At 47.1% G+C, this 16,777-nt stretch overlaps 2 protein-coding genes across 2 annotated transcripts in view; one reads left to right on the forward strand and one right to left on the reverse strand.

Moving 5' to 3' along the window:
* Positions 1 to 563: 563 nt before the first annotated feature.
* Positions 564 to 7,635, forward strand: XPA (XPA, DNA damage recognition and repair factor; the record flags this gene model as incomplete). The annotated part of the gene is given in 7 exon segments (XM_039567409.1): positions 564 to 599; positions 602 to 833; positions 1,205 to 1,336; positions 3,405 to 3,510; positions 5,122 to 5,287; positions 5,922 to 6,039; positions 7,393 to 7,635. Coding segments are annotated over 7 exon segments (939 nt in total), but the record flags the coding sequence as incomplete, so codon positions are not given.
* Positions 7,636 to 12,076: 4,441 nt separating this feature from the next.
* The window catches only part of NCBP1 (nuclear cap binding protein subunit 1), a 32,071-nt gene continuing 27,370 nt past the window's right edge, over positions 12,077 to 16,777 (reverse strand). The window contains exons 21-23 of the mRNA XM_039566928.1: positions 15,971 to 16,114; positions 15,441 to 15,554; positions 12,077 to 14,567 (exon numbers count right to left, since the gene is read on the reverse strand). Of these exons, the coding sequence (XP_039422862.1) occupies positions 14,454 to 14,567; positions 15,441 to 15,554; positions 15,971 to 16,114 (372 nt within the window). The 3' untranslated portion in view covers positions 12,077 to 14,453. The remainder of the gene's footprint in view (positions 14,568 to 15,440; positions 15,555 to 15,970; positions 16,115 to 16,777) is intronic.

Consider the following 16,777-nt stretch of genomic DNA (forward strand, 5'->3'; position numbering starts at 1 on the left):
TTTCAGGGCAGAAAACGTGGCCGGGGCCGTTTCCGGCCGAGAACCAACCTCGCGCAGGGCTGTGGCGGGGCCGGGCCGGGCGGACAAAAGGGGCATTGCTGGGTGACGCTGCTGAGGAATTCCTGCCGGGCGGGGCGGGATTTATGGCTTTTTTTTTCCACGGGGCCGCTCGGGCCCGAGGCGGGAGACGGTGCGGAAAGCGGCAGGGTCATCATCGGCTCCCCTCCCCCAGTCCATCCCCTCCCCGGTCCCGCAGTCCCGTCCCGGTCCCGATCCCGGCACAACCGCCCCCCCCCCACCCGACACCGGCCCCCCCCCCGGCCCGCGCGCCCCCGCCCCCCACCTCCGCGCGCCACGCGGGCCGCGGGCCCCGCCCCGCCGCCTGGCCGCGCGCGCCCCCCCCTCCCCTCCCCCCTCGCGCGCCCTCCCGGCGCGCCCCGCGCGGCGGCGGCGGGGCGGGGCCCCCGCCCTGGCGGCTCGCGAGGAGGGGCGGGGCGGCGGCTGCGCGCCTGCGCGGGCGGCCTCGCCCCTTCTGTGGCCACCCCCGCCCCCCGCCCTGCGCAGGCGCAGTGCGGCGGCGGCTCGGCGAGGGGAAGGGCGAGAGCGGCTGCCGGAGCGGGGGGGACCACGGGGCTCCGCCGCTCCCCGCCGCCGCCATGGCGGGCGCGGCCCCGGCCCCGGCCCACGAGCAAGATCACGAGCAGGAGACTTCGCCGCGGCGGGCGAGCGGCCGCACCTCTCAGCGGCGGCGCTGGCGAAGATTGAGCGGAACCGGCAGCGGGCGCTGGCACTGCGGCAGGCGCGGCTGGCGGCCCGGCCCTACCCTGCCGCAGGTCGGATGGCGGCGGCGGCGGAACGGGCGAGTCCCCGCGCCTTTTTCTTTCTCTTTTTCAGGGGGGAGGTTTCGAGAGGGGAACGGCGTGGGGAAAGGGGGCGCCGCCGGGCGTGAGGCGGTGGGGCGGCGGGCGGGGGGGGGGGGGGCGGTAGGGTGGCTGGAACGGGGTGGGGTTGGGGGGGAGAATCCGCCGCGGCGCGCGAGGGGCCCCCCTCCCCCCACATGTGTGGGGGAGGGGGGGCCCTTGCACGCGCGCGCTCTCCGCGCGGCCCCCCGCCTCGCGCGCGCGGCGCGGCGGGGGCGGCCGCGCGCGCCCCCTGCCGGCGGCGGCGCTTTAACGCAGCGCCCGCCTCGTTTGTGCTCCCGCAGGCGGCGGCGCGCGGGCGCGGGCCCTCCCCAAGGTCGTGGATACGGGAGGGGGATTCTTCCTGGAGCAGGAGGAGGAGGAAGACGAGGAGAAGGAAGAGCGCGGCGCCGGCGAGAAAATCGTGCACCCACCCGGTAATTAAGAAAAAAATCCGTAGGGAGCGGCGGGGGTTTGGCGGGGAGGCGGCGGGAGGAGGCGGCGCCGCGTGCGCGGGGCTGGCGGGGGAGGGCAGGAAGGCGCGGGGGCGACAGTGAGCCGGCTCCGGCCGCGCCAGCGGGGCGGGATGGATGGGCGCCTTTTTTTTTTTCCCGGGCTTTTTTTACTCTCCTTTCTTACCCTCTTTTTCTTTCTTTTTTTCTCCTTTTTTTGTCCTTTTTTTTTTTTTTTTCGCCACCCCTCTTTCTCCTTCACACGTTTTTCTGGATGTGCTCGATTAGTGGCGCGTCCAATTCTTTTCAGCATTAAATCGGCTATAGCAAATGCGCGGTAATTAAAAATGAAGAATTTTAAGCCGCGGAAGTGGGACACAGCAAGTGCCCTTGGGTATAGCACATTTTAATATTTTTTTTCCCCCATAAACGTTATTTCCATTATTTCTTTCGGGGAATCTGAATTTTAAGACCGACATGAGAGTAAATTTGCGCGGCTTTGTCGGTTGTGGTAATTTTGGGATTGATGTGGTTTGTGCCAAGACCGGAGCGCTGCTGCAGTGCCAGCTTTTATCGTTATAAAACGTGCTGGCGCCAAGTTACTGATCGTTCGGTGGAGGATTTCAGCACATTGCCTTGCGATATTCTCCCCCCCCCCCAAAAAAAACGAATGGAGAAGTAAGGGTCCCAAAATAGATCGACTTTCTTCTCTGGGATTGTCTTTGTCTTGCTTTGTTCTGCTTGAATCAGCTGCGGGGCTGTTGGTGCAGTGTATCTCTTTGTTAGAAATCAGCACCAGATTTCATTAACAGTGTAAACAATTAGCAGCCCTGCTTCTTTTGATGGGCTAATGTTTAACAATAAATTAAAGTAGATCTGGGGTGCCTTTACACTGGGCGTATTTTTTGCTGTGTAATTCATAACGTCATTGTCTTAATAAAATGTCTTCGTGTTCGGGAGCACTGCCTTAAATGATGGAATGTGATGTAAGAGTATGAAATGACTGTGAAGTACTGAGCATCCGGCTGTCGCTAGTAGGACTGAATTTACATAAAATGTCGTCTTTGCTGGATCGGATCTGCTATAAATGCAAACGCAATTAAAATGTATGGTGCTGCATGTCAACCATTAATCTTCTGCTTCAGGTGTTCCTAAAATTCCACAGCACTGTCTCACTTTCAGATTTCAAAACTGTATAGAAATGTTAATTTTCTGATAGAATACCAATGTTACTGTTCAAGGAATGTTCCTTATAGCTCTTATTCCCTGAATCGGTGTTTCTTGGTGTCCTATGGAACATAAAAGCAGATGGTGATGACGCTGGAGGTGATCCGCCCGTTGAGGATGCGGCCAGAAGCAGTGGCTGGCGCTGAGATGAGTCTGGGCTTGGAGCAGTGCTGAGAGGGCTTGGGGAGAGGATTGTAGTGGAGCTCCATCCCCATTCCACTCCTAGCAGCTCTCTGGCCATCCACCTCCGTTTCTGCCAGCTGGAACGGACAAGAACCTTGCCAACTGCCCCAGGCTTCCACTGAGCTCGTTTAGGGAGAGGCAGGTGTGGCTGAGCTAGGAAAAAAACTGGAGCAGAGCTGAGAGAACTATGATGCCAGCGCAGCTCCTGTAGTTTCCTGCTCTAGCCACCCTCTTCAAACTGAATCCTTTCTTTGCTTCCTCCTGTTTCTGCCTGCATGCCCTCTATAAATCAGGGCATATTTTGGGAGGGTCAGAACAGGAAGTAGCAGGAGGCGATATGAAGCACTTTGTGGGAGACATGTGGAGAATTTTTTTAAACAATGGCTAAGTTAAACTTGGATTTAAATGTTGAAATTTAGTACTTGAAACTGAATTTACCAACAAAAAAAACCCATTCCAATAGAGTTGGAGTTGTGTGGTAAATGGGTTTGAATTTGTACTGTATTGTTCTGAAAAACTTTGATAGAGTGAAACTAGTTTGTAACATGCTTATGTGAATTCTAGTAAAGTTGCCTGTAATACCAATTCTAGATGCTTGTTTTTATCATTGTAGTCCCTTTAAAAAAGTATTTCTTTCCATTAGCACCCGTACTAGAATTTGACTATCTCATCTGTGGAGACTGTGGCAAAGAATTCATGGACTCCTACCTTATGCAGCACTTTGATTGCGCAACATGTGATAATTGCAGGTATTACAAATAATCAGGAGAGAAGCACTATTTTACATAAAGATTGCTGGCTATAATTCAGTGAGTTACAGTCTTTAATTCAAAGAGGCTGTCAGCAAAGAGACATATTTTAGTAACTTCAAAAAAATGTAAATGAAAGTTGACTGATACCCTGTGTATTTTCCATTATGGAATTGAATCACAGATTGTCTCATAAGCCTGCCTTAGGATAGGGGACATCAGTGGATTTTCATACGACATTATGGAAATAGGATGTCATGAGAGCAGTTGGTGTGTTTGTCAGTGTGAAAATTTATGTTTGGCTGCCGACTGGAGCCATTTAAAAACCTGATGGAATGCAAATATCTGCTCTCTGAAGTAGAGCAGGGATTAGGACAGTGTTTGCAGTCCCAGTGTTTTAACCCAAGTGAAGTTGGTACTTTGGTCAGCATGGGCGTGCTGGAAGCACAGCAGCCAAAGGGCAGAGCCCCCATGGGAGGTTACTGGTTGGCCTGCGGGGTAAGCAGGAGTTCGACCTTGAGAGGAGAGCAAGCTCTTATCTTTAATAGAAAACGCTCCAAAAGCCATCAAGATAACCAGGGCAATGAAACCAACGGCAGCAGCTGGCTGCCCGTGTGTGTAAGAATGAATTGGGTGAATGAAAGAAAAAGGGAGGCAGGAGTTCTGGGAGCCTACCCAGTTACTGCAGGGAGTGGTTAGGGGTGTGCACGTGGTGTCGGCAGTTCACAGTCATACTGGAGGCAAAGTTCTGTTGCGGAAGTTACAGTGAGTAGGAAAAGGATGTTAAGGACAGGACTTGGAACCTTTGGAATTCTTTTCCTCTGGTCTAAGCTCTTGTAGCTGATGGCTGGAGTGTCCTTGGTGCATTAGCTGTTACTGTGAACTTTGAATTCTAGTAAAGCTACATTTACAGCAGTACTTCCTTGATGACCGTTGTTAGCACTTAGTGTTTGGCAGATTGTTCAGCTCAAGCAATTCAAGTTGTACTTCAGTCAGGATTGCGTAAATGTAATTTTTTCCATTAACTCCTAAATGCTGCTGTGGTTACAGAGTTTTTCATTATCTCTCTGGTAAAAGCTACAGTCTTTTAAAAGTCTGTGGTGGTTCTGCCTACTGTCTTGCATTATAGAAACAAGTGCTCTGTCTGTGTTGCTTATCAGTTTCTGAGATCTAGAAGCATATGGAGTGTGTGTATTCTCAGGTGATCTGACCTGTGTCACATTACGCATTCTTTCTGTCTTGACCATGTCAGTCAGGCTTATACCTCTGTCCTCTTGGATTGCATCTAGGTTAGGTGAATACCTGAAATTACTTACACTCATTTTAAGTTTCGGTTATTCCCTCTTGTAATAAAATAGAAGAAAAGCCTTTGTAGAAGAGCAGGCTTCTCAGCCTGTGTTTGCTAAAATGGGGGGAATTTTTAAACACTTAATTTCAGTAAGTCTAGTCTGGAGTTTAGCTAGACTTTTGGAATCCAAAGTTATTTGCATGCATAAAAAACAGGATTAGGGCTACCTGTATTTCAGGAATGTTAGAAAGAATGGGGGCTTAGATGTTGAGAACCTGTGGTTTAAGGGTGTAGCTTTCTCATCATTATTTTACATCTTGCAGAGATGTTGAAGATAAACATAAGCTTATAACAAGGACAGAAGCGAAAGAAGAGTATCTCCTTAAAGACTGTGACTTAGACAAGAGGGAACCAGTGCTCAGATTCATTGTGAAGAAAAACCCTCATAATTCACGATGGGGTGAAATGAAACTTTATTTAAAACTACAGGTATATAAACTTACTGTGTTCAGACCGTTTTTTACCTTTGTACAGCTTTGGTTGTCTACTTGGTACCTGAATGATTTTGTCAAAGCTGAGTGTGTTATGTATGGCTTGTTACAGTTAAATGGTTGCGGTCCAAGTTGTGAAAATAACTGGTTTTGAGAGCATTTTAAAGATGTTCATTGAGCAGAACTTTAGTGGGTTGCACAACTACAAGTCACAAAGCACATGGCCCTTCAGTGCTACTCTGAAGTGCATGGGGCAGTTGCAGCTGTATGTGGCCTTTTGTAGCTGTGTTCACAGATTTGCCTGCAGAGGCAGCAGGAATGGCAAGTGGATTTCCCAGGGCTCTTGTTATTTCTTGTTTGGTACTTCATAGGAATCATATTGCTTTAGTAAAATATGGGCAAAATTAGAGCTGGGTTTAAGTTTTCCTAAGTTACATCCAGCTGAGACTAAAAACCAGTGTTGCCTCTTCCTGTGGAAGGGGAGTGCAGTCTTTGTGAGTCAAGAGCAGAGAGGTGGCAGAGGAAGATAGGTTGGTTTATGTATGTGTAGGGAAAAATTAAATTTGTGAGTTAGAATAGTTTACTTTTATCGTTTCAGGGGAAAAAAAAAGGCATTTATGTCCATCCTGTAGGTAATCAAGCGTTCACTTGAAGTCTGGGGTAGCGAAGAAGCATTGCAAGAAGCAAAGGAGCTCCGCCGTGATAGCAGAGAGAAGATGAAACAGAAGAAGTTCGACAAGAAAGTTAAAGGTGAAGTGTTAAAATTACATACTTCAGTACCTGAAGTGTAGTTCTATTTAAATCTGTGTCTGTATCTGATTAAATTACTGAGATTCAGTGTGGCAGAATGGAGGTTTTCCAAGACTGGGGGTGAGCCTGGAGCAGTCTGGTCTGACCTCATAGCTGACTGTTTTGGGCAGTGTTGGACTGCACGACTGAGGTCCTTTCCAGCTTGAATTCTCCTGTTGTCCTGTGGACATGATGTGACAGAAATGAATTAAAATGGTTCATTATAGTGTTTTTCAAATTTTTGGGTATGACCCAGAATGTGCCATGGATTGCTCTTGATACTTCTGACTGTGGAAGACTGGGATTTTTGTGGCAGTGGGTTATAATTCTATGATAGCTTCAGGTGGAGTGGCTGTAATGAAGGTAGAAAACAGGTTTTCCTATTGTTCACAGCATTCCTAGCTGCTGTCTTTACTGCACTTTACTCTTCAGGTTTTTTTCCTAATAAATTAGTATTTAGAAGAGTATTTGATGGGTGGAACTTCTTGTGCCACCTGTAGCATCCATGCTTTGCTTTGGGGTGGCATTTACAAGGGCAGAAAGCTCAAGCTGGCTGTACTGGTGTTTTCTGAAGGAGGCAGAACTTGAGACTGCACAAATAACCGCTGTCTGGGCCATTGATGTTGTGTGCACAGAAGGACTGGCAGCAGACTGTAGCCAAGATGCCAGAGTTCAGTGCAAGTACAGGCCTTAACGTGACGAAGTTTGCAGCCTGAATGGCTTGGCTCAAAATGTGACCACATTTTGCTGTTCAGTATGCTTGCCACCCGCTTGCAACATCCGAATAATATCTTGGGGTCTGCTGCCAGCTTGTGTGCTCTAGAGAACCCGCGGATTTCACTGCGGATGCTGCAGAGGCAACTCATATTATTGGGCATAAAGCTTAGAGAATGCCAAGTCATTTGGGAGGCTTACTGTGACCTGAATGAAAATGACTCTTTCTTGGTCATGTAAAATAAATGAGGTGTTCTATAAAAACTTTTCCTTTGCATTCCACCGACCCCTTTTGGATACCTTTGAATGGCTTTGTGTAAAAAGGCAGCGAGCAACATGTCCTTAGTCCAGATGGAAAATCTTTGCCTGTGAGATCCCATGACAGTGTAGTTCTTGGCCTTTAAAATATGCAAACAAGGTGAGGATTGCAAGGCAAGTCAGAGCTTGTTCTTGCAAGAGCAGATTCTTTCCCAGAATTTGTGAAGACAGGCAGCAAGCATATTGTCATCTGTAGGCCTCAGGAAGCTGGGTAGCTTGAGTTTTATTAAACATTATTCAAGATTTATTAAAATCTTAAAATTTTCTTGTATTTCTTACCAGAACTCCGCCGTGCCGTGAGGAGTAGTTTGTGGAAGAAAGAAGCTAGTATCCACGAACATGAATATGGACCAGAAGAAAACATTGATGAAGATACATATAAAAAGACATGCACTGTATGTGGTCATGAATTAACTTACGAGAAGATGTAGTGTTAACCTGTTGTTTTTTCAATTTTACTTTGTTTTTAATGGTATTTTATATTAAAGTCAAATAAATGCTAATTATGAACAAGCTGTTGCCAAATTCTATGAAGGTTTATATTTCTCAGTTGAAAGAAGCTCTGTGAAGAACAGTAGGCTTTGGCTTTTAAGCTAGATGTTAGGGTAGAATATAGCACGTTTGCAACAGTTCAACAGTTGGTGTCTTCCTGGTCAAAAGGTAAGTTTGTATCATTGTACTTGATGCACTGATGAAATGAACTTCTTCCACTGCTTTTCTGCTTCTGTCAGGAGGAAGGCTCTGTATTTTCTCCTGACTGTTGTCTGGTTTTCAGTTACTGGTCATGGGCAGGCAGAGGGCAACAAGCTGATAAAGCAGCACTTCTGGCAGTGGGAGACCATATCAGGAGGCAGGTTCTCCTTTGGCGTGGATACCCAACTCCGTAAAGGAGAATTCTCTCTTGAAAGGAAAGCTGCCTGCTCCTTGAGATGGTCTGACACATCCCTACTGTGTTTCGCAGGATAGAGTCCTTTTTTTTTTCTTTCCAGTTTTGAACCAGAGACCAAGGTAAGGGTCAAGACTTGTCCTTGGGGCAAGAGGGAAATAGCATTCCACAGCAGGGTTCTTCTAAATGCACCTGAATGATGTTTGCTTTCAGTAGAGGGTGAATTTACTTTCAAGTTTAAATTTCAAATTCTCATTCTTGCAGCTGTTGGGGAATGCATGTGGAAATTGCTGAAGTGAAGGAACATGTTCTAGGGTAGTGGCTCTACATTTATTTATCATTGCAAATATGGCAGACTACAGGGAAGTCTATGGAGACTTCCTTGGTGATCCTTGGCCACTGTGGCTGTGCAGAACTGAAATTTTCAGCAGGAAAACTATTGACATATTTGCCATTATGGAAATGTGATAGGATGACTCTGTAACTGGAGTGTTCCAAAGATGGTCATAAGCTCTTCAGAAGGGACAGGTGGGGAAGCAGAGGCAGTGGCTCTGTACATTAGGGAGGGTTTTGACTGTACAGAACCTAAGGGCAGTGATGAAAAGGTTGGGTGCCTGTGGGTGAGGATCAGGGAAAGGCCAACGAGGCAGACATCCCACGGGGAGTCTGTTACAGACCACCCAGCCAGGACAAAGGGGCAGATAGTGTTCTGTAAGAAGCTGGCTGGAGTTTGACAATCACTAGCCCTTGTTCTTGTGGGAGACTTTAATTTGTGGGATGTCTGCTGAAAACACAGGGGAGAGGAGGCAGTCTAGGAGGTTCCTGGAGTGTGCGGAAGAAAACGGACAGCTGGCAAGTGGGCTGACCAGGACAGTTACTTTTTGCAGTAGCCAGGAGGGGCATAACCCAGGCCCGCAGTTTGTCCTGTACCGCCTCGCACCATACACAGGGAGTGGGTGGAAGGGGGTCCTTCCCCATCAGGGTCACGCCGGGTTTCACCGGGTGGGCATTTGCATGTGGACTGATTGTCTTTCTTGCACACCGTTATTAATATTGACACTGTTCCTTTCTTACCTCGTTGCTGTTTCCAGTAAATTGTTCTTATCTCAACCCTTGATCTTTACCTGTTGTGCCTCTAATTCTCATCCCCATCCTGCTGGGGGGAGTGAGCAAGTTGTGCATGGTTTGGAATGTTTCAGTGGGAACACAACTGGGGAACACCATTCCTAAACTACACCATGAGCATACCAGGGGCGGTGTCCTGGTAGATCTGCTGTTTATAACCAGAGAAGGGCTGGTGGGAGATGTGGCGGTTGGGGGCCATCTTGGGCATAGCAACCATGAAATGATAAGAGTTTTCAAACCTTGGGAAGTAAGGAATGGGGTTAACAAAACCTCTGCCTTGGGTTTCTGGAGGGTGGACCTTGGCCTATTTAGGACACTGGTTCAGAAAGTCCCTTGGGAAACAGTTTTAATAACAAAGGGGTCCCATGAAGACTGGTTCTGCTTTTAAGGGGGAAATCTTGAAAAGCGGAGGAGCAGACTGTCCCTATGTGCCGGATGATGAGCCATCGTGGAAAAAGACCAGCCTGGTCTTCCTGTTCATCCTGGCTGAACAGGATGCTTTTGCTGGAACTCTGAAAGAAGGGGCAGACAACTCAAGAAGAGTACCAGGATGATGGTAGGTCATGTAGAGAGAAGATGAGAAAGATGAAAGTTCAGCTGGAACTCAATCCAGCCACAACTGTGAAATAAAATAAAAAGTTTTTATAAATACTTTTAACAACAAAAGGAGGGTCAAGGAGAATCTCCATCTGTTATTGGACACAGAGGAGAACACTGTAATTAAGGACGAGGAAAAGGTTGAGATACTTGGGTTCTTTGCCTCAGTCTTTAACAGAAAGACCTGTTACCCTTGGGGCAACCGGACTCTGAGCTGGTACACAGGGCAGGGAGCAGCATAGACCTCCTGTAATCCAGCAGGAAGTAGTGACCTGCTCAGCCATTAGACCCAAGTCCATGGGACCAGATGGGATACACCCAAGGGCTCTGAGGGAGCTGGCAGAAGATCTCACTGAGCTGCTCTGCATCATTTATCATCAGTCCTGGATAACCAGGGAGGTCTGGGATGACTGGGTTGGCCAGTGGGACGCCCATCTACAAGAAGGGTTGGAAGGAGGATCTGGGGAACTGCAGGCCTGTCAGCCTCTGTGCTGGGGTGGAACAGATCATCTTGAGTGTGATCACACAGCACACGCAGGAAAACCAGGGGATTTGGCCCAGCCAACACAGGTTTGGGGAAGGCAGGTCTCGCCTGACCAACCTGGTCCCCTTTTATGACCAGGTGACCTGCCAAGAGAATGAGGGAAAGGCTGTGGATGTTGTCTACCTGGACTTCGGCAAAGCCTTTGGTACTGCCTCCCATAGCATTCTCCTGGAAAAGCTGGCAGCCCATGGCTTGGACAGGTGCATCTTTGCTGGGTTAAAAACTGCCTGCACAGCCAGGCCCAGAGAGCAGAGGTGAATGGTGTCACATCCAGCTGGGGGCTGGTCACCAGTGGTGTCCCTCAGGAACTAGTGTTAGGGCCAGTGTTGTTCAACATCTTGACTGATGATCTGAATGAGATCACCTGTACTCAGTAAATTCACTGATGACAGCAAGCTGTGTGGGAGTGTTGATCTGCTGAAGGGCAGGAAGGCTCTGCAGAGGGATCTGGATGGGCTGGATCAATGGGCCAAGGCCAAAGGTATGAGGTACAATAAGGCCAAGTGCCAGGTCCTGCCCTTGGGTCACAACAACCTCGTTCAGGCTGGGGCAGAGTGGCTGGAAAGAGGCCCAGTGGAAAAAGACCCCTATGGGTGCTGGCTAGCATCTGGCTGGGAGTGTGCCCAGGTCTCCAAGAAGGCCAATGGCATCATGGCCTGTACCAGCAAGTGTGACCGGCTTGGCACTGGTGAGGCCACACCTCAAGTTCTGTGTCCAGTTCTGGGCCCCTCAATTCAGGAAGAGTGTTGAGGTGCTGGAGTGTGCCCAGAGATGATCGATGGAGTTGGTGAAGGGCCCAGGAGCAGCTGAGGGAACAGAGCTTTTTCAGCCTGGAGAAAAGGAGGCTCAGGGGTGATCTTACGCTCCCTGCAACTCTGAAAGGAGGGTGTAGCCAGCTGGGGGTCAGTCTCTCCTCCCAGGCAACTACTGACAGGACAAGAGGACATGGGGCCTCAAGCTGCACCAGGGAAGGTTCAGGTCAGACATCAGGAAGATTGCCTTACAGAAAGGGTGACTGGACATTGGAATGGGCTGCCCATGGAGGTGGTGGAGTCACCATGCCTGGAGGTGTTCAAGGAAAGACTGGACATGGCAGTTAGTGCCATGGTCTTGTTGACTTGGTGATGTTCAGTCATAGGTTGGATTTGATGACCTCAGAGCTCTTTTCCAACCTAATTGAGGCTGTGGTTTTGTTAGAGGAGACAAGGTGCCTGGGAAGGGCAGATGATGTTTCAATAACAGGTCTTCACTTTTCTAATGTTCTCATCTGCAGCTATGTAGTAACCTGCCTGCCCACCAAGCAGAGAGGGATTTAGGGCCTTGCAAGACCTAAGGAAGTGACACGGTGGCTTGTCTAGAGGAGGGAGGCAGGTCCCAGCAGCGCTTGTGGAGGTAGTCCTCCATGTCATGGTTTCACGACCCTGTCTTGGGTACCTAAACTCCTCTCCAGGGCAGATGGGGATGGTCACTGACTATTGCCCTACTGTGGGCATGCTGCAGCATGCCCCCCACCCCGCAGCAAGCACCACCAGCCCACACCCTCCTGATCTCCTGCGGCAGAGGACAGGAGGTGGCAAGGGAGAGGGAGAATTCCTACAACAGCACCTCCTTGCACCTAGCAGCACCTATGCTTGCCTCACATGGCTGCAGGTGGGGCAGCGTGTTAGACCAGCTGTAGTGCAAGGAGTGTTAGTCAGGGTACCAGCACGAGTGCCGGGAAACAAAACTGCTTAATCCCCTCTGCATTTAACACCAGCATAACCCAGCAAGACTGCTTTGCTTCAGTGTCCCCCAAAGAGACTGGACAAACACTCTCAGCAGCAACCTGCTTCACCTTCATTTATTTTTGTCTTAAAGTGTGCATTTTTTTCCAACCACACCACATTTCTACATCATCTTTACACTATCCACCACTTCATGCTTCAGCAGTTCCAAGTTTCTTCAGTTAGCTGCTGGTATCACTACATAAGTGTTTCACTCTCTTTTCTACAGATTCAGCCAATTTCTCAGTCAAATCAGGTGTACACCATTAGAACTAAAAGAAGGTGAAGGTGTCCAACAGACTCAAGAAATGCAATCAAAGCCCATGCTCAAAGCTTGGCATGATTGAAACTTAAATCAATTTTGAAAGACATTGCTATTTGGTTTTAAAACACAGGATTACACTCAAGCATTTGCAACTGTATCCCCAGCATCAGTATTTGTCAAGGCTCAAAGTTACAGGTTTGCAAGTTCTAACTGCATTACCGATTTTACAGAAGTCACATTTATAGTCAGAACCCTCACCATTAGTTAATATCAGAACTGATACTGACCCAAGCCAGTGAAAAAAACTATTAAACTCCAATTAAAACCTTTAAAGTATTAAATGTTTCCTAAAAATGAAAAAACAACAAGAAACCCTATTTGATTACTCAAGAACATCAACAGAGAAAGATCTGAAGCATTAAGTTCATGCATGACTGACAAAATCCTTGCATAAAGCAAATTTACAACAAATAACAGTACACCCTGAAAGAATGGGGGGAGCAGGGGAATCAGTTAAGTCAGAAAGGGCAAGCAGAAAAAGCAGAAGTAACAGATCTAAGTCTATGAGGATATATCAGATTGCTACAGGCCACACACAAACTTAAGTGAACAGTCAAAACAAAATGTTCCATTTTTTACCCTCCTTGCTTGGTCAGGAGGCCATTGGTCAATGTACACATGAAATGCATTTCTAGGTATAATACCTGAAAAAATAATTTGTACAGGAACAAAATTACTCAAAGCACGGAATTTCCTAAGCTAAAACTAAACAGCACTGGGTATGAAACTCTTTAAAACATTCACCTGCAAAATGAAGAGACCATAAACAGCTTGGAAGCCCCCTGCACACTGATGGACCTGAGCACCTAAGGCAGGATCTTTGCCATTCACTGCTGCTCACCATGGTACAGAACACTCTGGTTTGGCTCTAATGTACCTCATGTTACTGGCCTAACTCAAAACTAAGCCTACTCTATTTTCAGTTGTGTTCTCCCAGTCTAAGTCTCCTGTAATGTATCAATTTGGCATTAAAACACTTTCTGAAGCCATGGGAGCAACATGCTGCCATCACATTTTAAAGCAAGGGAAGCGTAGCAGATGCAGCAGTTGTTGCCAAGCCAGATGAGGTGAGAGCACTTGGTTGATCCACTGTCACTAACCAGAAAGATTTCTGACATCCTGCAGGCCTGCAGGTCCAGCCCAGTGCAAATGTGACAGTCCAGCGAGTTACAGGCCGAAGGAAAAAAAAATGAACTCAGCACTGTCCTGTCCCCTTCCTGGCATCTGGGACTGGAGCTCCCAACGCTCAGGTAAGGCTTGCAGCATGGACGTCAAAAGTTTGTTCCACTCCAGCTCTTGCTTACTGTCTCTGTTTATCAGTGAAGACTGCTACCAAGAGCAGTTCATGATTTCTTGACCACACTGCAAAAAGAATTGCATTTTTCAGAAGTGGTCCATGAAACTTCTCTACTGACTGTTTTCAGATACTGTAATAAGACACTAGACAATACATTTAAAAAACATATTTCAACTGTATTACATGTTCTTTCAAAGTTTGAAAATCTATCTGGCTTGGTAATAAAACAAATTTGTATGCTCTATGCTACTTTGAAAACGTGTTTCACATGCCCAAAGTTAAGACAGTTTTCCTATGCATATACTAGAGAACTTACCACATTGCTCACTGAGAAGGTGCATCCCCTTTCATACTCACAAAACACTACAAATTATTCCTCATTTCTGCAATTAATTTGATTTAAGGGACAAACAGAGGTAACAAATTAAATTGCTTGGGGTTGGCTTTTTTTGTTGTGAGGTTAGGAATTTTTTTGGGGGGGGGAGGTGTGCCTGATTTTTATTTTTACATAGCAAGAGGGGAGAAATAAAATTACTATCATGAAGCAAAGAGTCAAACTAAATTAAAAGACAACAAAAGGAATTAATACTTTACTTCACAAATATCCCCTATTAGTCGTATCTTTTAAGGCTTACGATGCTTACACAGTTTGTTTTTTTTACAATACTCTATTATTTTATATAGGAGCACATGAAAGCCAGTTTTAGTCAAAAAATTCTTCCATCCCCATGTTAAGTTTTGCCATTAAAAAAAAAAATTAAATTCACTAAAGTCCTGCAGACAAGACTGTGTCCGTGAATGATCCCTCAGGCCTGCAGAGCACAGAACTGCTGAAACACAGCCAGAATGTGGTGGTCAAGTTCAGCTGTAAACAGGAGGTTCTCTAGTGTCACCATGTACTGCTGGATTATCTGGTGGTGCTGGCAGATAAAAAAACAAAACCAAACCACATACGTTTACTGTTTTTATATTTATATCAGAATAGGCAGAGAAGTCAAGATATGTAAGAACCACAAATACTCTTATCTGAATTGTTTAGCACATTTCATTTCCACAACATAGCAGCCATGGGTAAGAAAAGCACAATACAGAGCCACTACTAACTCCAAGAATAAAGCCTGTGCTGAAATCCTGCCTTCTGTTCCCTGTAACTCTTCCTGAATTGTGTGCAGGACACAATGCCACTGCAAGTATCTTAGGAAAATCATGGTATTTCCTTTCCTCTGAAGACACATCTACTACCATGGAAGGGTTCATCCCAAGGGAGAATTACACCACACCTCCCATTCTTCAACATATCTTGTGCTCACACAGGTATAACTTCCTGTAACTAGTCACTTTTATCCAGCCACCTGTGCTTGTTAACTGATTTAATACAGAGCCAAATATTCAAAAAGTATGTTTAGGAGGTATTTATGCACCTCACTAAAAGGAATCCTGCAACATTTTAATTCACTTATTTAAAACATGTCTATTTTAGCATTCTTGTTTGTTCACAGCTTTGCCCTTACTATAAACACACAGTTAAGTGGAAGTCTGTGAAATTCATAATCACATCTTGAAATATTTTTGCAGTATTCTTACAGCAAGGGAATTCTCTGCTTAGGATCAGTCACTCCACTGGACTGTGGCAGAGCTAGAGAGTTGTGACCCGACCCCATACCAGCCTTTGGGGAAAATGTGCTGCTGCGACCTACTGCTACTCTCATGGAGCACTCAGCTCTCCATCAACGAACTTCCCCAATCCAGCATGGCCCCGCCAACAGCCTTCCAAACTGAGAAATGAGACTTACCTGCAGGAAGATCTGCTGCAACCTCTCTATACAGCTCTTGTACCAAGGTGTAAATACATCAATTCCACCAGTCTCGCAGCGCACTAAATGCTCCGTTAACAACATAATGAAACGCTGCAGTAGAGGGGAAAAAAACCCAAACTTATTCATTCTCATCAAATTAAAGCAGAATCCTAACCTCAGGTAAAAGGATCTGGTGTCAGAAGCTTTGAACAGCACTGTGGGAATAATTATTTTGCTTGGCAGACACTGAACTTACTATGAAAATAAACCAGTTACCTTCTGGTTGTTCAGGAAAGTGTGTGGTAGCAGAACTTCTCTGCTCCTAAGCAGAGGAAACTCATCAAATCCTTCTCAGAGCCAGTCTTTGCAGAGGGATGATCTGGACTGACTCTCACCCATGGTAAACTCATCAACCACTTTCCACATTCTTATTCCAAGAAGATGCCCAAGATACAAGTGATGCTGAAAGCTTGTAAATCAAGTTAACTTCTAAAGCTAAAGTAAGAAGAGACTTTGCCCGTCCTTACCTGGAATATAACAAGGAAGAGATTCTTCTGCTCACTCTGAGCTGACTCTACTTTTTCCTGCAAGCGCTCTATCTGCTCTTCCAGTGGTCCATCTTCCCGATCGGTGCTTCGGTCGTCATCATCATCGTCGTCATCACTGTCTCGCTGTAAATGACAACAACACAGGACTTAACCAGTCATTTGGCAGGTGTGGATACCATTAATACCCTCCAGTTCCACGTGTGAAAAGGTCTGCAGAACAACTGAAGACAAGCACAGAATTCCAGATAAAAATTGGGAAGGAAAAATGCCAATATGGGAAAGCCCTGAAAAAAATCAGTATCAAGATTTCAGAGAAACTAGAGCAAGCACAAAGGTTTACCAGAATTAAGGGGTTTTCCTCTAGGAAAGTGCCATGGCTGACGGCCCAGCTGAGGCGCCTCTACACCAGGGCATGCAGCATGGGCAACAAACAGGAGGAGTTGAAAGCCACTGTACTGCTGGAAAGTTATGACCTTGTTGTCGTTCCTGAAACTTGGTGGGATGGATCCCATGACTGGAGCGTGACTAACAATGGTTACAGGCTGTTCAGAAGGGACATGGGAGGAAGGAGAGGCAGAGGGATTGCCCTTGACATCAAGAGCTGGATTGAGTGTGGAGAGCCTCTGAAGAACAGCCATGAGCAAGTCGAAAGCTGGTAGGTAACGAAGCGAGACTGAGAACAAAGGGACCTTTTGGGTGGAGTCTGTGACAGGCCCCCAGTCAAGAAGAGCCTTCTGACAAAGCCTTCTTGCTCCAGCTGCAGGAGGCATTGTGCTCGCAGGCTCT

The sequence above is a fragment of the Corvus cornix genome, chromosome Z (assembly GCF_000738735.6).
Source record: "Corvus cornix cornix isolate S_Up_H32 chromosome Z, ASM73873v5, whole genome shotgun sequence".
Classification (NCBI taxonomy): domain Eukaryota; kingdom Metazoa; phylum Chordata; class Aves; order Passeriformes; family Corvidae; genus Corvus; species Corvus cornix.